The 18,911-nt window shown below is 37.3% G+C and overlaps 1 protein-coding gene across 4 annotated transcripts in view; it reads left to right on the top strand.

The window, feature by feature from the left end:
• The window catches only part of TAPT1 (transmembrane anterior posterior transformation 1), a 50,915-nt gene extending 33,056 nt beyond the window's left edge, over positions 1-17,859 (top strand). For all 4 annotated transcript variants that reach the window (XM_042052987.1, XM_042052990.1, XM_042052989.1 and 1 more), the window contains 7 exons: positions 3,941-4,021; positions 4,883-4,992; positions 6,610-6,669; positions 8,070-8,138; positions 9,406-9,482; positions 12,926-13,086; positions 15,736-17,859. In XM_042052987.1, the coding sequence (XP_041908921.1) occupies positions 3,941-4,021; positions 4,883-4,992; positions 6,610-6,669; positions 8,070-8,138; positions 9,406-9,482; positions 12,926-13,086; positions 15,736-15,965 (788 nt within the window). In that variant the 3' untranslated portion in view covers positions 15,966-17,859. The remainder of the gene's footprint in view (positions 1-3,940; positions 4,022-4,882; positions 4,993-6,609; positions 6,670-8,069; positions 8,139-9,405; positions 9,483-12,925; positions 13,087-15,735) is intronic.
• The last annotated feature ends 1,052 nt before the right edge of the window (positions 17,860-18,911 follow it).

Below are 18,911 nucleotides of genomic sequence, written 5' to 3' on the forward strand. Positions count from 1 at the left end.
CAGGTTGCTCAGAGCTCTATCCAGCCCGGCCTTGAACACTTCCAGGGATGGGGCATCCACAGCTTTTCTGGGCAACCTCTGCCAGGGCCTCACCACCCTCACAGTAAAGAATTTTTTCCTAATATCTAATCTAAACCTACTCTCTTTCAGTTTGAAGCTTGTCCTGTCCTGTTCAAAGCTTGTCCCCCTTATCCTGTTACTACATGTCCTTGTAAAAAGCCCCTCTCCATCTTTTCTGTAGGCTCCCTTCGGGTACTGGAAGTCGACAATTAGGTCATCCCAATTCTCTCAGCCTTTTCTTACAGGAAAGGTGTTCCATCCTTCTGATCATCTTGGTGGCCTCCTCTGGGCTCACCCCAGCAGGACCATGTCCTTCCTGTGCTGGGAGCCCAGAGCTGGATGCAGCACTGCAGGTGGGGTCCCAGCGGAGTGGAGCAGAGCGGCAGAACGCGCTCCCTCGCCCTGGTGCCCGCAGTGCGCTGGATGCAGCCCAGGACACCTTTGGCCTTCTGGGCTGTGAGCGCACGTTGCCGGCTCTTGCCCAGCCTCTCATCGCCCTGAATCCCCAAGTCCTTCTCAACAGGGCTGCTTTTGATCTGTTCATCCCCAGCCGGTGTGGATACCTGGGGTTGCCCCAACACAGGTGAAGCACCTTGTACTTGGTCTTATTACACCTCTTGAGCTTCCCATGGGTCTGCTTCTTGAGCTTGTCCAGGTGCTTCTGGATGACATGTCACCCTTCTGGTGTGGCAGCCTCAGCACTCAGTCATCTGCTAATTTGCTGAGGGTGCACTCAATTCCTTCATCTATGTCATTAATGACAATATCAAATAACACTGGTCCCAGTATGGACCCCTGAGGGGTAGCACCTGTCACTGATGTCTATCCAGACTTCATGCACAATATGTCATCAGCACTATGCATGGTATGTGCTGACAAGAGACTGGTCAAGGGAATAAATATATCTGAATTTGTGCTATACGTCAGGTTTTTAACACTTAAGATCATAAACACTGAGAAAGTAAGCTTCTTAATCACATGCTTGTGGAGGTAGCTGAAGACCATTTAAAATGTCATTGGTCTGTCATTTTGGCTCTCATTTAAACCTGTCTTATAATGGCAAGGGTTATTGAAGCTTTATTGTATCCTAACAGAAAAACAGTGATGTGCTTATCATCTGTATTTGGTGGAATACACATAAAACTGAGTTGAAATGGCTTATATCAGTGTTATTAAGGATTGTCACAATGGAGAAAGAAAAGAGATCACTTTCTTTCCACTTTACTCTTCGTTATGCTGAAGCAGATTAGAATGATTTCCTCCTGCTAGTACCTGTGCTCTCTGCAACTGAACACTAACACTGGTGGTTTGTCAAAACTGTTCTGCCAAATTCCCAAATACAGTGATATACTTTGCCTTTGTTGTTCTTAAGAGCATGAGCAACTGTGAATCCAGGGATGTAGCTTTGCTTGTTCTGTATCTCACCACATCATCTAAGAAGTGGCATGGTACAGGAAACTCCCCTCACCGGTTTAAAAAAAACAAATGTACATATACAACATCAGATAAGTTCATAATAAATGATGAAACATTATAGGTACATATTTTGTATTCTGAAATTTTAATTCGTATTTAGGACTGATTACCAGTGGTTGTTTTGGATATCCTGAAGCCTTTTTTGTCCTTGTCCATGAGGGTGAGAAATGAAATGAATTTTTGCATTGTTTGAGTTTCCTGTTGAAGCTCCTGTAAAGTACCCTGTCTCCCTTGCTTGCATCTCTGACAGTTGATGGGAGGGATGAGGATGAAGAGCAGCAGCCACAGTTATTCCTCTCACTCCTAACAGCCTTGAACAGCTGTGGCAGCAGAGATAACAGATTAGAAGGGAGGCCACTGAGAACAGGGAAAATAAGCAGAGAGGAAAAACAGGTTTCAGCCTGTCACCCAGTCTCAGAAATTAGTGGAAGAAAAAATTGCTATTATTACAGCATTGTAAGAGGAAATTTAAAGCCCAAAATGTGCCTTCCCAATTTAATCCTGTCGACTGGTGAGCTAACATACACCAAGCAGGTAATAAATGTTTGGAGGATTAGCTTGAGACATGCTTTAATGTTAGGCCTGAATTAAGGTCCTTACTTCCCACTTGAAAATATCTATCTGTACAGGCCTCCCTGGGGCCTGAAGAACTGAAGATGAGATCTGTGTTTCTTCTGCATTGCTGACCAATGATGTATCATAGCAGTGTGGAAGTATGTGATGTGGGAAATAGAAGATAAAACCATTTTGAGATTCTAGGCAAAAGTCTGAAAACTCAGTGATTATTTCCAAGTCTCTAATGGGCATGATAAAGAATATAAATCATTGAGTGCTTTACTGCATTTTCATTCATTTCTGACAGCATCAAGTGATATCTTGTATTTTCAGACAATACTGTGTTCTGGTCATTTGAGCAGTATTTTGTGAATTCAGAAGCATAGAAGGATGTACTTCACTTGTTGGAGTGTTATTAGCAGGAAATCAAGAAATTATGGTTAGGTTTTACTTATGTCCTTTTTTCTGCTTTAAATTTATTGTACTAAAAGATTTCCTTTTTCTCCCCCCCCCAATATATATGCCATTCGTTCTGTTTTGAAAGCTTGTGCTTCCTCTGTGCCATCCCCAGCTCATACTGACAGATGAATTTATGTAGCCCAAGATGTGCCTTTTTATATTGTGCATGAAATCTCATTCTTCTTGAATCCTGTTTTTCTTTCCTTCTCCTGGAGGATTTCTTCTTTTCTTTTTGCTCCATTTTTTCAGACTTGCCAGCATTTCCAAACTGCTGTTCTAAAATGACAGATATTGTACTGTAGTAACTGCAGTCACAAGCCTTGTTGGCCTGTAGTCAGTCAGAGATGATGGAAACTATTGACACAAAGTCAAATATTATTTTAGCCAGCTTAATCCTTGTGTGTACTTCTGAACATTTCTATTTCTTGTTTCCCAAAACCAGTAGGTAGAATCCCACACAATATTGGAGCTGTTTAAGAAAATGAACCCTTTGGATTTGGAGGGCCCACAAAGAAATTATTTTTGTGGTTACTGACGGGTGTAACAAGCAAAAACGGTGTCTACACAGATTTTCTTAATAGCCCTATCTTCTAAAAAGACTTCTTTGGACTTCCTAAATTGTGATGACATTATCTTTTAGGCTTTACCCTGTTTTTCAATAATACAGTTTCAGGAAGGTTTTTTTTAATAAGCTAAAAAATGTGATGCTTCCTGAAGTAAGCTGTATGTATCATTCCTGGAGACAGGACACCAAAGTAGAAAAAAAGACTGCCTTGTCTGGGAGGCAAGTCATAGGACTTTGTCCCTGATCAGCCTGCTTTTGTGTTACAGTGCTTACAGTTTTGATAACTGTGCTGACACATCCTGCTGTTCCCTTTTAAAGAGGCAGTGTGAATGACTGGTAGGAACCTTCTAGCTAAGGTGTAACAGTTGTCTTCAAACATTTTTTCTTCCTTCTGCTGAACCCAGTATACAGCAATTTGGATATCCATGATCTGTAGAAAATGAAATTTACCTTGTTAATAGCTTGAAAGGACAGATAGGTATATACTCACCATTTTAGTAACAGGAGGGGCTGGTTCTTTGTGACTCACAGAAGGAATGCACAGACTTTATCAAGAAGGATGATTATTTTATTAATGTATTAGAAGAGGTGATAGTAAGTCACAACTTAAGTCCCTTCTGCTGCTGGGAAACCCAAGCTGAGGCAGCATCGGTCAGACCCAGGTCACAACCTACTGCAGAAATCCAGTCCATGGTGGGTTCTCAGCATTTCCCCCACCCCTTAAATCCAGTTAAATAGTTTGTGGAAAATGTTACCTAATCCAAGAATTGTGTATGCAAATAAATGTTTCTTTGGAGCTGACAGGTTTTGGTTTTTTTAATCCAGATATAAAGGAGAGGTTCACCAATTACGTGCTGCTACTAATTGTATGTCTGAGAAATATGGAACAGTTCTCATGGAATCCAGGTCAGTAAACTAAAAGAAAGTTCCTGTGCTATTAAGAGCTGTATCTCTTGCTTCTTCCCTCAATCTGAAAGATAAGGGTAATCAAGACATTTAATTAAAAAATCTTAATTTTGTCAAATACCTTAGATTCTCATTTTTCTATTTCTGGTATTCTTTTAAGAATGACTGTGTCCTTTCTGCTAGAAATACATATTGTTATGCTATAAACATGTATAGTTATATTTCAAGCAGTGTCTGGAATTTCAATCAGTGTTCTTCCCAGCCCTTTCCTTTCCTTGAAGTACACTGTGAATGAAGGATCCCCTAGAAAATATTATTTTGGGAGGCTAGCGAGATTGAAATGTGATAAAGATTATGTTAAAAATACAATTCTTAATCTAATATTGATTATACGTAAGATTTTAATGACATGTTTAATAAATACTGTGTAAAATACCAATTTTATTAAAACATTGTTTTAATAATTTTGACTCCTGATCTGTGTGATGTATTTTGCCTGAATCTTACCACTCTGCCTAAATTTTACCTTAAGCATCTAAAACTGCAGATGCTTTGTCTATGTCTTACACATCCTGAACACATAGTATGCAGTACTTGCAACAGTTGTCTTCCTACCAGAGGTAAAGGTTTACAAAGTGAAGAGTTAAGAACCTGATCCCAACTGTGGTCTGATTGTACAGAACTGATAAATTTTTAGGACAGCAATGGAAAAACTAACACACTCATATGCTCAATGATGATGTAAACTTACAGATTCTTCAGACTCATGAGGATTTTTCACTGTTGAGCAGAAGTGTTACAATTTTTTTTGTATACTGGCATTAAATTAAATGGCCTACCTTTTTTCTTCACAACCTTCAGATCATCTTTGGGTGTTATTTCCGGATGTTTGCATGGTGGTTGCTTCAGAAATTGCAGTGGATATTGTGAAACACGCCTTTATAACAAAATTCAATGACATCACGGCAGATGTAGGTATCCTGTTTGGAATGCTGGGTGCTATTTTAAATTGTATTTAATTTTGCTAATATTTTTTAAATACTAAAATTTATTCCAGTGCAGAAAACGTGAAAATTGTTATTTTCATATATACGATATCACTTGGGAAAGCTTGCTAATTTCCTGATACAGTGTACTTCTGAGGATCTTTTTAATGTGGAACTAACACCTGCTTCTAAATTAGTAGTTCCAGATCCATAAATTATTGCAAGTGTTGTATAACAGCTTATGGAATAGCTAAAATTCACATTGCTGGCAGATAATTTTGTGAAGTGATCATTTGTTAAATTGACAGAAGGTTACTTGTTTTGCAGTCAAGACAGAGCTTGTACCCTTTCCTAACAAAATGGATTGTAGGTTAAAGTTCAGGCTTTTGGAAAAACATCTTGTTAGGCTGCTTTAACTCTATTCTTGCATGTGTATTAAAAGTGGAATCTGAAATCAGAGATAAGTTTTTTCCCACTGTCCCTGGAGCACTAATATGAAGTAGGTTATGTTAGTTTCCACTCCTGAAATTTCTTGGGTCGCATATATTACCCAGTCCTTCTTTTTTAAAGCAGTAGATGAGGTTGCTTCTTGTGTGTTGCAGCATGATACATTGGCCATTTGTGTTCCACACTGTGAATTCAAACACACTTGATAGATTCATGAAGATACGAGTTAGTGTTTTTCACTATTAAAACCACTTTTCAGGAAATGAGATCAGAACTTGTGAAGTGCTGTCCTTTTCAGCATCTCTAAAGTAACTACATTGTGTGGTGTAGAAACAAGTGTAATAGATGCACTTAATAAGCTCCCTTATGCCAGAGGCATTTATGCATGCCCTACTTTTGCATAGAGAGTGTGGAAAAGAGCAGTAATGAAGTCATGGTAGCCAAAAATGTAGCATGCTTCAGAGTGCTGAAACAGCTGGAGGATGGAGGTAGTGACTGACAATTTTGCAAGGTTTATTTAATAAACTTTATGGGGTTTGTGTATGAAGAAGTTCTAAAGAATTATGGCTGCTATGTCAGAGTTTTCCCAGAATTTTTAACACCTGCAGAGCAGGTTGTCCTGTCACTTATCCTTAAAATAGATGCTTTTCTTTCTTAATATGCTGAACCGTTTTAAAGAGAAGGAAAAACTTGATATTCATGTTCAAATGCAATTTGCTTTTTTCATAGGATCACTTGCTTAGTATATAAGAAAGCTCCCTCATTTGTTTAGTTTGATCCCAGGGCTAGCTTTCATGTAGCTTAAAACCAGTTATGAACTGGGGGGGAAAAAACTAAATGTGATTAATGTGATTTCTGTTATTTTGTGTTTCTGATGATCCTGAAATTCAGTAACTTAATAATTCACATTCAATTCCTAAAACAGCATAGTGTTGTTCGTTTGTTGTACATATATGCAAATTACTTTATTGCAGAAATAGAGGCTCATCTCTTGAAAGGTGCAGTTAGACCTCAGAAAAACTGTCTTTGACTCTTTCAGAAAATGCATAAGTTTATAATATTTTATGGAAATATTTTATGAATAAAATAAAACGTTGCTTTTTTAAAGTGTAATAACAAATTAATCACACATCTGATGTGCTGGATTTTTTCCAGGTCTACAGTGAATACAGAGCCAGTCTTGCATTTGACCTTGTTAGCAGTCGACAGAAAAATGTAAGCCTGAAAATGAAATGCACTTTCCTGTATTAACTAACACAATTGTTATGGGGGGAATATTGGAACAAACGCTTAAAGAAATACATACAGTGGTTTTACACTCCTGCAGTGCTGAAACTCTACTCTGCTTTTTTTAGTAAGAGAGAACAGGAGTATGTCTTTGTGATTTATATTATTTTTGATCCAGTTCTTCAGGTCAGTTTGAGCTTTATTTAATATACTGCTGAGAAGTCTCTTCCAAATACCCTTACAGTAAGGGAATAGTTGTAACATTTTTGAGATACATGGGAAGTTAGTAAGCTTAACAAGGTAATTGTAGATTACTGTTCTTTCCATGGTATTTTAACTGTGTTGGCTTAAAACATAGTATTCATTAGGAATTTATATTTCTTTACAAACAGAGTGCACAGATGTATAGATGATGTTTGCACTATGCATGTTACTGTCATGGCATAGGTATTTATAGAACACACAGACCACTTGTGGTTTTAATTAGTACCATTTTTTGGAAAGCTGTTTACAGCACACCTTTCATGGATGAGGACTCATTAGGGTTCGCTTGTTAGCATTCCACTCATCAGTACTTCAGATGTGTGCTTGAACTATTAAATGAACTTTATTACAATGATTTCTGTAGTTTTCTTGGGTGTGTTTCTTTGGCTGTTGTGAAGAATGCAGTAGTTAAACCTCATAAAGAAGCTAGACACCTTCACTTACAAATAATTAATAATAATTTCTTAATAATAAAAACCCCAGTTTATTAGTTTTGAAAACTCCATTACTTTTCCTAAGGATCCTCTGTGGGAAATAAAGGAGCATCATTTAGGCACTAACTTTGGTGTGATCTTCAATTCGGCAGACAAACTGTCATGCAAAATAGTTGTGTTTTGAGTTTGAGTTCGAATGTAAAAAAACATTTTCAAAATAATTTTAACAAAGTTACCTTAAGGCTAATTATAGATGTTTGTAGAATGATTTAAAATTGCTAGTGTGATGGGTAATTGTTCTTTCATCCCTGTAACAGTTTTTTCTGTAGAGTATTTGAGGATCAGTCAAATTAATACAAGAAGGTCTCGAAGCTGGTAATAACGTACAGACGAAATATCATAGTGCCTTTGGATTCAGTGTCCTAATTGCTCTTGATTTAGAGATTTGTATTATACTCCAGTTGCTCTTGATTTAGAGCACTGAAGCTAATCTTACTGGTCATGGTAGTATTACATTTTTGTCTGAGAGTGCAGCTATCTCCATTTGAATTCCAAAATGTGAATAGGTACACTTCATACCAGTACAGTGTTTGTTAACAGGGCTTTATTCTTATCTGGAGGGTGTGCCAAGCTGAAATAAGCTCATTTCTTTGCATAAGTAGTTCATTCTTCTTCCTCTTCTTCTTCTAGGCATATACAGATTATAGTGATTCAGTTTCCAGAAGAATGGGTTTCATTCCTCTTCCACTGGCTGTTTTAGTAAGTTGTATCTTTCCTATCAGTTTTCTGTCAGTAAGATCTCACTTTGAGAATGTGTCCCTCTGAGATAGCTGGCTGGATGTTTTGAGGATGAAGTTATCATCTGAAGTAACTGAAATGATGCTGAAAGGTTGAGCTAGCACTCAGTATAACCTGTATCACATACTACTTGTGACTTCACAAATGCATTACTGTTTCTCAGCCTTCCGTAAAAAATTGAATATATATTAATTTTGTAGAATTTGTAACAACTTGAATTGTACCAGTGGAATTAAACTACATCTGTGTTTACTAAGCATATTCCTTTTGGCAGTTATCCTATTCATTCATTTGGAATAGTCAAAGCAGCTGGTTGCCAGAAGGTTAGCAGTAGTGTAGCAGTTTATTTAGCTTTTTCATACGAGTCCTTGTGGCTGTCTCTGTAATGGCACGCTTAATGACTCAATATTCTTTTATATGGGGCACGAGCTCCTGAGCTGTTGTTGAGTACATCACTCTGAAATAGTTGACTTTGTTACACATACATGCTGCTATAAAATGAATTAATTAATTAATGGAACTGTGTCCAGATGCTGTCCTGAATTAACTATTGCAGAATGTTTTCTCTAAATAGCTGCTCTGACTTTCCCCATACACATGTGCAGACAAGCAGTAGTTATCATAATGCTGGGAATCTGTACTTGCTTTGTCAGCAAATATGCTAATTCACAATTTTCCTGGAAGAAAAATTCTTTACATCAGTGTGAATTAACTTAAATGTAATGTTCTCCCATAAAGATGGGGAAAAATACTATTCACAGGATTTGCGTAAACTAGTGAAGTAAAACTGAAATTTCAGGTTCCATTTGTTAGTGAAACTTGGGAGTCATATGCCTTGTCCACAAAAAAATTTTGTGATCATAAGATTAACGTAGTGTATAACACTGATTCTGTTTTGTGTTGTATCTCTTGACATTTTCCTCAAAATTTGTTAACTCTCCTTCTAGCCCTTGAGTTTTGGAAGTTTTTTCCACTTCTTATTTTACTTAAAAGTCAGTGTTAAGGAAACATTGTCAGACTCTGGTTTTGGCAAAGTTGCAACTAAGTGCTAGTATATTTGTTCAAATCAAAATCTGGAATAGTTAGTACTACCAAGGGGAATATTAGACTAAATTTCTGTTAATGTAAATGTTTCTACTTTTTCTTGGATTTACCAAATAAGAAATGTCTTGTTACAATGTTCTATTAATAATTGTGTGCTAAGTTTTAACTTTTATTCTTAAAACAGCTCATCAGAGTCGTAACAAGCTCAATAAAAGTACAAGGAGTCTTAGCTTATGTTTGCGTTGTGCTGTTCTACTGTGGGTAAGTAAATCCGTGCAACTGAAAAGTATTCACCATTATTTGATTACATATGTGAAAGAAGTTTCTGTTGATACTTCCAGATATAAACACAGTTTATATTCAGAAGAACATAAATGTAAAACCCTTATGCTCATAATCTGAAATTGAGAGTGTAGATTTGTCCCTAAATACTGTGACTACATTGGGGGATTATAGCCCTCAATAAGTAACTTCAGTAATGGAAATAACTCATTGCAAAAAGACAGAATCTGAGAGACAAGCACCATACTTCTGTGTAAAAAGGGAAATTGAATTCTAAGGAATTAAGTCTTCTGTAAAAAGACCAAAAGATTCAATAAGCCAACAAAAATAAGCAGCTGAAGTGCTCTGAGCAGCTCATGAATTTTTCTCTCAGGTAGTTAAATGCAAAGTTTACTTTGCTTTAGGAAAGTGCTGTTAAAAAAAAAGTAAATGCAAGGCTCACCTTTCCTGGAAAGGGTGTGGTCAGTAAGTGATCTTAGTTAAGAAATACAATGTTCTATGGCAATTTGTTTTCCATAATCAGTGATGTGCAAGTATCCCTTCAGTATCCCTTCACTGCCAAGTCAGTTCATGCTTGTGTTACCTTTAACTTCTCACCAGTTGATAGGTACTTCTGAGACATGCATAACTGTACTTTACATCCAATTTAGTTTGCCTGTCTTGGGGCACTTCCTGGGTACTATCTGGGGATGGCCACTTTCTGTGAGAGCTGTATACTGCACTGTCATTGTTTGTTGTCTTTCAGTACTGATTCATTTTGGAATCATCCCAAAATGGATCATAAACAATTAAGTATTTCAAGTTGCTGACAGAAAAAGAACCTGCCTGCAGTATTGTGGGAGTATCTCTTCCAGTGCCCTACCACTGTGTTTTAAGTGAAGGCAGCAAGGCTTGGGAAGCGTAGGACTTCTAAGTCAGGGGCAGTGGTTCAGCAAGAAGAGAGGAGACTACTGTTCTACAATAGCTTATGAAAAGAACAGGATTACTACACATTCTTTATTAATAGGTAGACTCTTATCTCTAATCTGACCCTAATCTGCAAAAAATAGAGCTTGATCAGATGTGTTTTTGTCTACATCAGTGTAGGGACACATCTGTTTAGTGTCAGATAACTAAGGCTTTGAGATACTGCATATAGGCCAAATACTAAAATGTTAGCCACATTCCTCTGCACCATACTTTGATTTCTTCCCCAGCATACTACATGCTGTGCCCATGTTCTTCCTAAAGCCAGCTTTGTATAATTCAAAGCACTATCCCCTGATCATCACATTCAAGCTGTGGTATACCAAGGTCATACTTTAATCCTGCTCAATGGTTTTTCCTTTTTCCCAATATATGTAGTATTTTCCTACCTCTACCATTCCACTGCTGCACCCCAGCCCTGGATTTTTCACTGTCTCTGTGGCTTGGAGAATGGAAGGCAGAAAAAAGTAATGTGATTAACATGAAGTATTAAATGCTGCTCTTTAAAGGCATAGGTCACAAAAGTAAATACATTTTGGTCTATTTTGTCCTTATTGAAAAGTGAGAGCAGATTTTTCTTCTGTGTCTGTCACATTTCTGCTGTGATCTCAGACTTGGAGCTAGTTCACCTCTTGCATCTTTCAAGTAATTTGTGTTCTGAACATAAATTTCAAGTTTTTTATCAGATGTGAGAATATCTATAGAATACATACGTAATAGCATAGATATGTGAGAAATGACATGATAAAATCTGAAACCGTTAACTGGGCAAAGAATTGAGTCTATACTACAGGTGAACTAATTTTGTATTGATAATTAACAACTGTAGTTAAGCTTTAATTGTAGTTAGAGTCTTGCCAAAAACGGGTAGGCTGGCAGAAAAGAATAAAGGAGAATTGCTAGAAATACTTGCATAATTTTCCATGAGAAGCTGGAACTGATACAGTGACGTGGTGATTTATGGCCTTTTCAACTTCTGATCTCATTAAATCAGAGTCAAACTATTCTGTAGAAACCTACTCTCTCAGAACGAAAACATGTTACATAAGAAGCATAAGAAAAACACCTCTAAAACATTAAAAATGAAGAAGAGCTGCTCAACTCTCTGAAATAAAATCTGTCCTAATAATCTAATAAAATTGTAGAGAAGCACAGCTTTCAACCTGTATAAAATGATATCTTCTTTGTTTGCTTGTATTCTAAAATGTCACTTTCTTCTGAGTACTGAAAGCGCTCTGCGTATTCTTCCATTTCTCTGTTGAAATGGAATAAATAAAATTATTTTTTTCCCTTAAAAATGCAGTGTAGTTTGTTTTTCTGTGTGACAAGTTCTGATTACATTTACACAGTGAGAGATAGGGGAGCTGCTGCTGGAGTGTGCTTGGATCACTTCGTGATTAAGGAGTTAGACTTACTCCGTGGATCTGTGAATGTTCACTTCAAGTTGTCTTTTGAGTCTCTTAGTGATGTACACGATAAACAGACTTTCCAGAGAGTGGAGAATGAATTCAGGGTCTGCATTTGGTTCAGTCTTGTTACATAGCTTTATTTGCATAGAGAATATTTCATTCATCCTGCAGAGAACAGATCACTCTTTCCATGTCATTCTGCAATGAGCCTTCGCTCCCTGGAGTGGACAAAGGTCTGTGAGTCATGTGGTGCCAGTAATGGAAATTAGATTTTGCAAAACTCATTTGAATGGTAAAAAAGCACTTGATGGTAGTTGAGGCCTTCCTTTTCTTCAGATGAGGAGGCAGGTGTAAAAGGGATTTAGTGATTTGCTGAAGTTTGTGCTGCGATTTAGTCATAGTAGAAAAAGAATCTGCCATCAACTGAACTGTGCTATGAAGGTAATACAGTGCTGCCTCTTTGGATTTGTTGAGTTTTAGGGACTCTCTTCTGTGATGTGAAAAAGGACTTCTTATGGTTAGCCTGTAGTTTGTAAAAGCTAGATATTGGACTTGACATTGCTGGATTAATGGTTGGACTCAATGATCCTGGAACTCTTTTCCAACCTTAATGATTCCGTGGTTCTATATTTGCTGTCCTGTGGTTCCAAGTCTACTAGAGATCCTTGGCTGGGCGCGCTTAATTTGGATGCATTTATTTTGAACTTGCACTGTGGAGGGCCCTTTTTAATTCTTCATTTAAATATTTGATGTCTTAAATGGCTGCTTAACTGTCCTTGTAGTCCTTTAGCTAAATAATAAAACTTGATGTTTTTCTCTAGATGCTTTCTGGAGGAAAAAGAAAATTAAGCATTGAATCTGAAACAATTTGTTAGGAAACGGAAACTACCTTTTGATCTTGATATTGAAAGGATTTAATTTGTTAGCCAATCTTTCTAAGACAGCACTAACCATATGCAGTTATTTTCATATTAACAATTGCAGTATGAATAATATGCAATTATTTTAATACGCTAATGCAAATATGTAAACAATTTTTTTTTCCAGGTTAATATCTCTCAAAGTCCTTAACAGCATTGTATTGCTGGGGAAATCATGTCAGTATGTAAAGGAAGCAAAAATGGAGGAGAAATTATTCAATCCTGTCCTGACTGCCACCCCAGGGAAGCCAGCTGGCAAACAGCAAAGCACATTTAAATCTACCCAAGGTAAGGCTAACTGCCTTGGTTTGTTTTCAGTGAAGTTTTTTCAGACTAAACTTAATATTAAACCAGGTGCATGACAATGTTTGCTGCACAAACCCTGTTGCTGGACCTTAATTGTGCCATATCACAGCTGTGAACACAAGTCTGTAAATGTAATAGAATTGATTGCTTTTAGTTCAAGCATCTTCTTTTGGTAGTAAATACTCATATCTCTGACAAGATCCCACTCTGATATGTAGAGGTGATAGAAACACTGGAACAGAAGCATGGTTTTGTTTTAAATTCATAATCATAGAATGATTTGGTTTGGGTTGGAAGGAACCTTTAAAGACCATCTAGTCCAAGCCCCTCTGCCATGTCACTGCACAAATAAGTGAATATTTACACATCATCTGTGACAGTGCTTAAGTTTAGTAGGGAAGCAGTTTGTATTTCTCATGGAAATCAATGTAAAACATGGTAGGTTTATGCATAGGTATAATTAAATGTAGTTGTCATGAACATATTAATGAAAAGCTTTATGAAATCCAGATAGGAATTTCAGTGGGTCTTTACCCCATTTCAAGTCTACGTAGCACAATTTTCGCATACAGGTCCTCAGCATTAGCAGTTCATTTATCATGGGAATATGGCATTATTGTATTTGTGTGACACATTATAGAAGGAAACAGAAACCTTCATTGTTCCCGTCAACTGAATTGGATTGTATCTTCCTGTGGGAAAAGCTCAGTGAGAGCCTTAGAGAACTTAACAGTGAGGCTTTTATTGTGTTCACTCCATGGCTTGCCAGCAACTTGAACAGCTTGAAATGCAAGGTGCTTGTTAGTCGTCAGAGTGTCTCGCCAGCAAGGGGAGAGTTAAGAATCTGTCCGTGTTTGTCATAAACCTCTACATCTCACATGTGTCAAATCACATCAGGCAGAAACTTGGTGCAGACTTTCACTTTTAAATTCATTCAACTGTGTTACTTTCATGATGAAAGAATGTGGTATGAATGTCTTTTGCATTTCATTAGAGAACTGTCGTGATGATACGTTTTAATTAAACATTCTATTACTACACTTGGATATGAGACTTAATGAGTTGTACTTACTTATATTGAGCCTTAAACTTACAGTGTGTAAATCCTGAAGACTCTTTTGAGCTAAAGTAGCAGGGATGCTTATTTTCTCAAATGGAAAGATTTTGAGCAAAAAGTAGCAACCAAAAAGCTTTTGTGGATTTTATTCAGAGTATTGCTAGCTTCCATTGGTGATGGAAAAAGCTCAATTTTACAGTTTTTTGGGGTTTTGTATTTTTTTTAACAGCTCTTTATTTACTAGAAATCTTGATTATGTGAAAGAATGATTTTACCTTCCTCAGCTTTTGTATTATTACTACTGGGCTCCCCAATATTAGTTAATCTCTGTGCCCCATTTATCAAGTTTTTTTCAATAGAGGCTCTCAACCCTTATTAGGATGAGGGTAAGGGAATTAATTAGTCTGTTCTCCTTTGTGCCAGCTTATAGTTTGTCGGTTAATTTTCTAAAGAGTTTCCACCTTTGTCCACAAAAACAGTTAAAATTTTGAAGAATAAAATTCTAAATGTGCTCTTGAGGGATGAAAGCTCTAATTACCAGTAATCATTTACAGGCTGACCAGCTACATCTGGAAGCTGCTGGGTTAGAAAATACTTACATTTGTAACCAAGTTCTAGAATTAAAGTTACTTGTCTCCTTTCTCAATGCAAGTTCAGTACCTTTAACTTGCATAGATGGTAGAGGGTAACCCACGTACCTTCAAGTAGTAGATAGCATACTGTGGACAGATGCTCTGCAGAAACAAGTGTTTGTAGTAATTTGGATAGTGCTACATTTCTGACAGATAACATTTCCTTGGGCTGTCTGCAGTATTCTCCACATCAGTCAAGATTTTTTCAGATTCCTTTAGAAACAATAACTCAATCATTACTGAGGAGGAAATAATTTTTTTTCTTATTTACTATCTCCTTGTCATTTGCTTGTGCATTTTAATTCTTTAAATGTTTTAACAAAATACGGAAAAAACACATGGATATTACTTACCAATATCCTAGGTTAATGAAGCCAGTGTTCAGTTCCACTGAAGTAAGAGACAGGAATAAAAATAGACATCTTTAATAGCACTGCTTTAGGGCCCAGGGCTATTAAAGTGCGTAGCAGTGCATGAGTCATTTATTAGCTATCCCTGGAGAAGGCAGGTTTATTGTACTTATGTAGAGGATTAGGCACATCTAGTTCCTGCCACGGAGATTCCTTTTGTTCATTTCTGTAGAAAACATTTGTGTGATTCACACAAAGACTGTCAAAAATCTTTTTGCTTAAGCCAACAAAAATGAGCATGTATGTCCTAACTTCTGCTGCTTATGCTCCTGCTGATTAGTTAAGCTTCTGGAGAATTTGTTTTTTCTGTCTGTTTTTTTTCTATATGTTTTCTAAATCAGAAAAGGAGCTCTCTTACAGTAAAGCTAAGAAGAGGTAGTGGCTTCCAGAAAGCATTTTTCTGTTGCTTCTGCTGATTTCATGCAGCATACTTTCTCAGGATAGCTTTGGATGAATCTGGATGTTGCACATTGTATCAATATGTCTGTGTTAAACTCATTATTACCTTTGTAATTGTCTTCTGTTCCAACAGGAATTTCCACAGATGAAAACGGTTCTACATCAGTTACCAGTCAACCGGTGCATCAGAAGGAGAATATGCCATCTTTACTTGTAACAAGCAATTCTGATCAATTTCTGACAACTCCTGATGGAGAAGAAAAAGATATAAGCCAAGACAGTTCAGAATTAAAACACAGGTCTGCAAAGAAAGACTTGTTGGAGATAGACAGGTTTACTATTTGTGGAAACAGAATTGACTAAGAATTTATTTTTTTTTAAATCAATATGCTAAGGATACTGAGCTGTTGGGACAGCAGATGCTACCAGAATGGACAGTTGCCAAAAGGCACATAAATATTTATTTAAAAACTTAAATTATTAATGGCAAAAAAATATTAATTTCTTTCTACAAGTAACTTGGCTTGGTATCTGGTCAGGTCAAGTAAGTGGTCTTTAACTTGCCTCTTGGAAAATGTGGTGGATCGTGAGTCTCTAGCCTGGTGGCAGAGCTGCAGTATCAATTTTCTGGAAAACAGACTGGAAAAAAGCATAACCCTGTTCTGCATTATGAAACCATGCTTCCAGAACACTATTTCTCATGAAGGTTCCTCCAGTGTAAGGATATTCCTGGAAATGTGTGGCGACTTGACCGGAAGCTTGCCTATCCAGTTACTGTGTTTTATTAAACATCTGCAAGCAGAATTCAAAACTTGTGCTTATATCAACAAACGCATAAAGCATTGGTACATAAAACAGTAAGTCAAGATAGTTATTCCTGTCAACAAAAATCTTTTCAAGATGTATCTTGAAAATCTTGTAATCAGAATAAAATTTTGCCTTTAAGTGAAAGACTTACTGCATAGTATTTTATCTGAATACTAAATGCCAGGGAAAGATCACAATAATGAAGGTTCTGCTTAACTGGGCAAATATGAAGCATATTCATTTCATGTGTTGTGTGTCCTGCAAGGCAAATTATTTAGAAAATTATTTTTAAAAGCTGAGGATTTTTTGTTGCTGTAGGAAAAAATATTAAAGGGGCACTTCTAATGTTAAGGGACAGCAGTGTTATTGCAGCAAACAAGGGTTGTGTTGGAACTGTATGTATGGCATTAACACAGCAGAAAAGAACATTGCACTGCATTTTGCATTTAACTCTTAGAAGAATTACATCTGTGTATTAACTTGCCTGAGAACATGCCTATAAAAGCTCATACTGACAATCAAATCATAATTATCCATTTAATGTAATTGATTGGTCGTAGTCAAGTAGATGGACTAGATCTATAAAGAGCATTTAAGCATTACAATGCATCTTAATTTCTGGTGTGAGATGCAGAGTTGGGAGGGTCGACAGAAGAAGTTTTGGAATCCTCAGACCAAGAATGGATTAAATTTGAGCTCAAAACATATGCTGGAGAGTTGTATCAAAAGAGATCCCTTAGGTAATTATAAACTCTTCATATGTTAAAACACAGAATTAACTTCCAAAATGCCTTTCAGACATTCAAGTAAGCACCAGTTTTACTTTCCAAGGGAAGGTATCATAAAAGTACTTCAGTGCTGAACAAATGAAGACAATTTGCTCTTTGCTAATTTCATAATTCGTCAGAATGGGAAAGCCAAAGTTTATTTGCTGTATGAACGTGTGAAAGTTTAATGTATCTGCTAATCCCTGAAACTTGCAGGACTGCAGTAACACAGCAGATGGAGGCAGTTGGACAGTTACTTATCTGAGCAGACTGGATAATGAGAGAACTCTACTGTACAGTTTAGGGTGCTCTGCTCTGCTGGGAACTCCTTGATGCAGTCATTCAGCCTCTCCTCTCCCATAAGAGTAGTGGGTGTAATGGCTGAAATCTGTGGTTATGTTCAGGGATGGATGAAAGTAAAAAGAAAAGGACTTGTGCTGTGAAAAAATTTGAAAATCTTTAATTTTTGGTGTATTTTATACTAATTGGAGATGTTCACACGTTGAGATTAAGATTACCTGTCAATTTGGTGTATCTTATAATTATTTAGCGGTTGCTAAAGAAAGCTTGAAATTGCTTTCATTTTTTTTCTGTTGAATGACATTCTGTATCAATTTTATAAGTGCATCTTGTGTGAAACTCAATAAAATTCAATTTTGTAATATTTGTTTAAAAAAGGAAAAGTACAGCGTCGACATTTCTTTTTTAGTATTCAGAGCTGGTGATCTTGCAAAGTATTTAATGTATTAAATTCCGATTTCCATAGAGTAGGATCTTTGCAAATGTGGGACACAAATGAGCATAAGAACTGGGTTATCCATGGCTTCAGATCTATTTCTGTAGCAGTTGGTTATTGCCACTTGTAGGAAGACGGAAGATTGATGGAAACCTATTATTAATTTGGTTTTTAAGGGCACACACCATGTGAATGAAAAACTACTGTGTCTTAGGGGAGTTGTAATTTATGTAGTCAGTTACTACAACTGGACTTGGACCTACACAGCAAAGCCAGCTGTGAATGCAGGCTCAGCACAGGCAAAGCCCTCGCTGAGCACACAGTGGTGGCAGTGGAAGGGTAATGGCTCACGGCACTGGGGCAGGAGTCCCGGCCTGAATCCTCCTGGGGCTTTGTTTTGACACTTGAACTGTGGTGCCTGGGTCTAAAGCAGTACAGCTGGGCTTTGGGGTGTGGCTGGTACATCCCTGCCTGCTGTGGAGGTGCGACTGCATTGCCCTCGGGTCACCGTAACGCCAAGGAGTGAGTACTCGAGGCACTGCTGTGGAGGGCATTGCAAACACAGCACTTCCCCTTAAACTCCCAAAGGCTGGTGGGGCCCAGCTGGGCATCACACTTCATTCTTTCCTCTTGCTGCAAGCTCTCTGATTGTCATCTTTTTGTTCATGATTTATAGGGATTCCTTGGATATCTAGCAGTGTACCTTTAATGAAAGGTCAGAGCTGCTTCTCTGACCCTGGGTGGTCCTCTCAGAACTCTATAGGTGGCTGAGGGGCAACAAACCCCCAAACAAATACAACCAGCAACACCAAATTTGTCATCCATAGATACAGCTGTTCATTCAGGTTTTTTCAAATACCTTCTGTCTTAACAGTGATATATATAAGAGCATCAGAGGTTAAATAGTGAATAAATTAAGTTCTTCAATTGATAAATCCCACCAAAAATAAAATCTAGGCAAGCAGTGATTTTCCAGCTGAAGTCACACTTGCCAAATTA

This window comes from Corvus kubaryi, unplaced genomic scaffold (assembly GCF_017639235.1).
Source record: "Corvus kubaryi isolate FWS band 111438036 unplaced genomic scaffold, C.kubaryi_AGA036_p1.0 split1-131, whole genome shotgun sequence".
Taxonomy (NCBI): domain Eukaryota; kingdom Metazoa; phylum Chordata; class Aves; order Passeriformes; family Corvidae; genus Corvus; species Corvus kubaryi.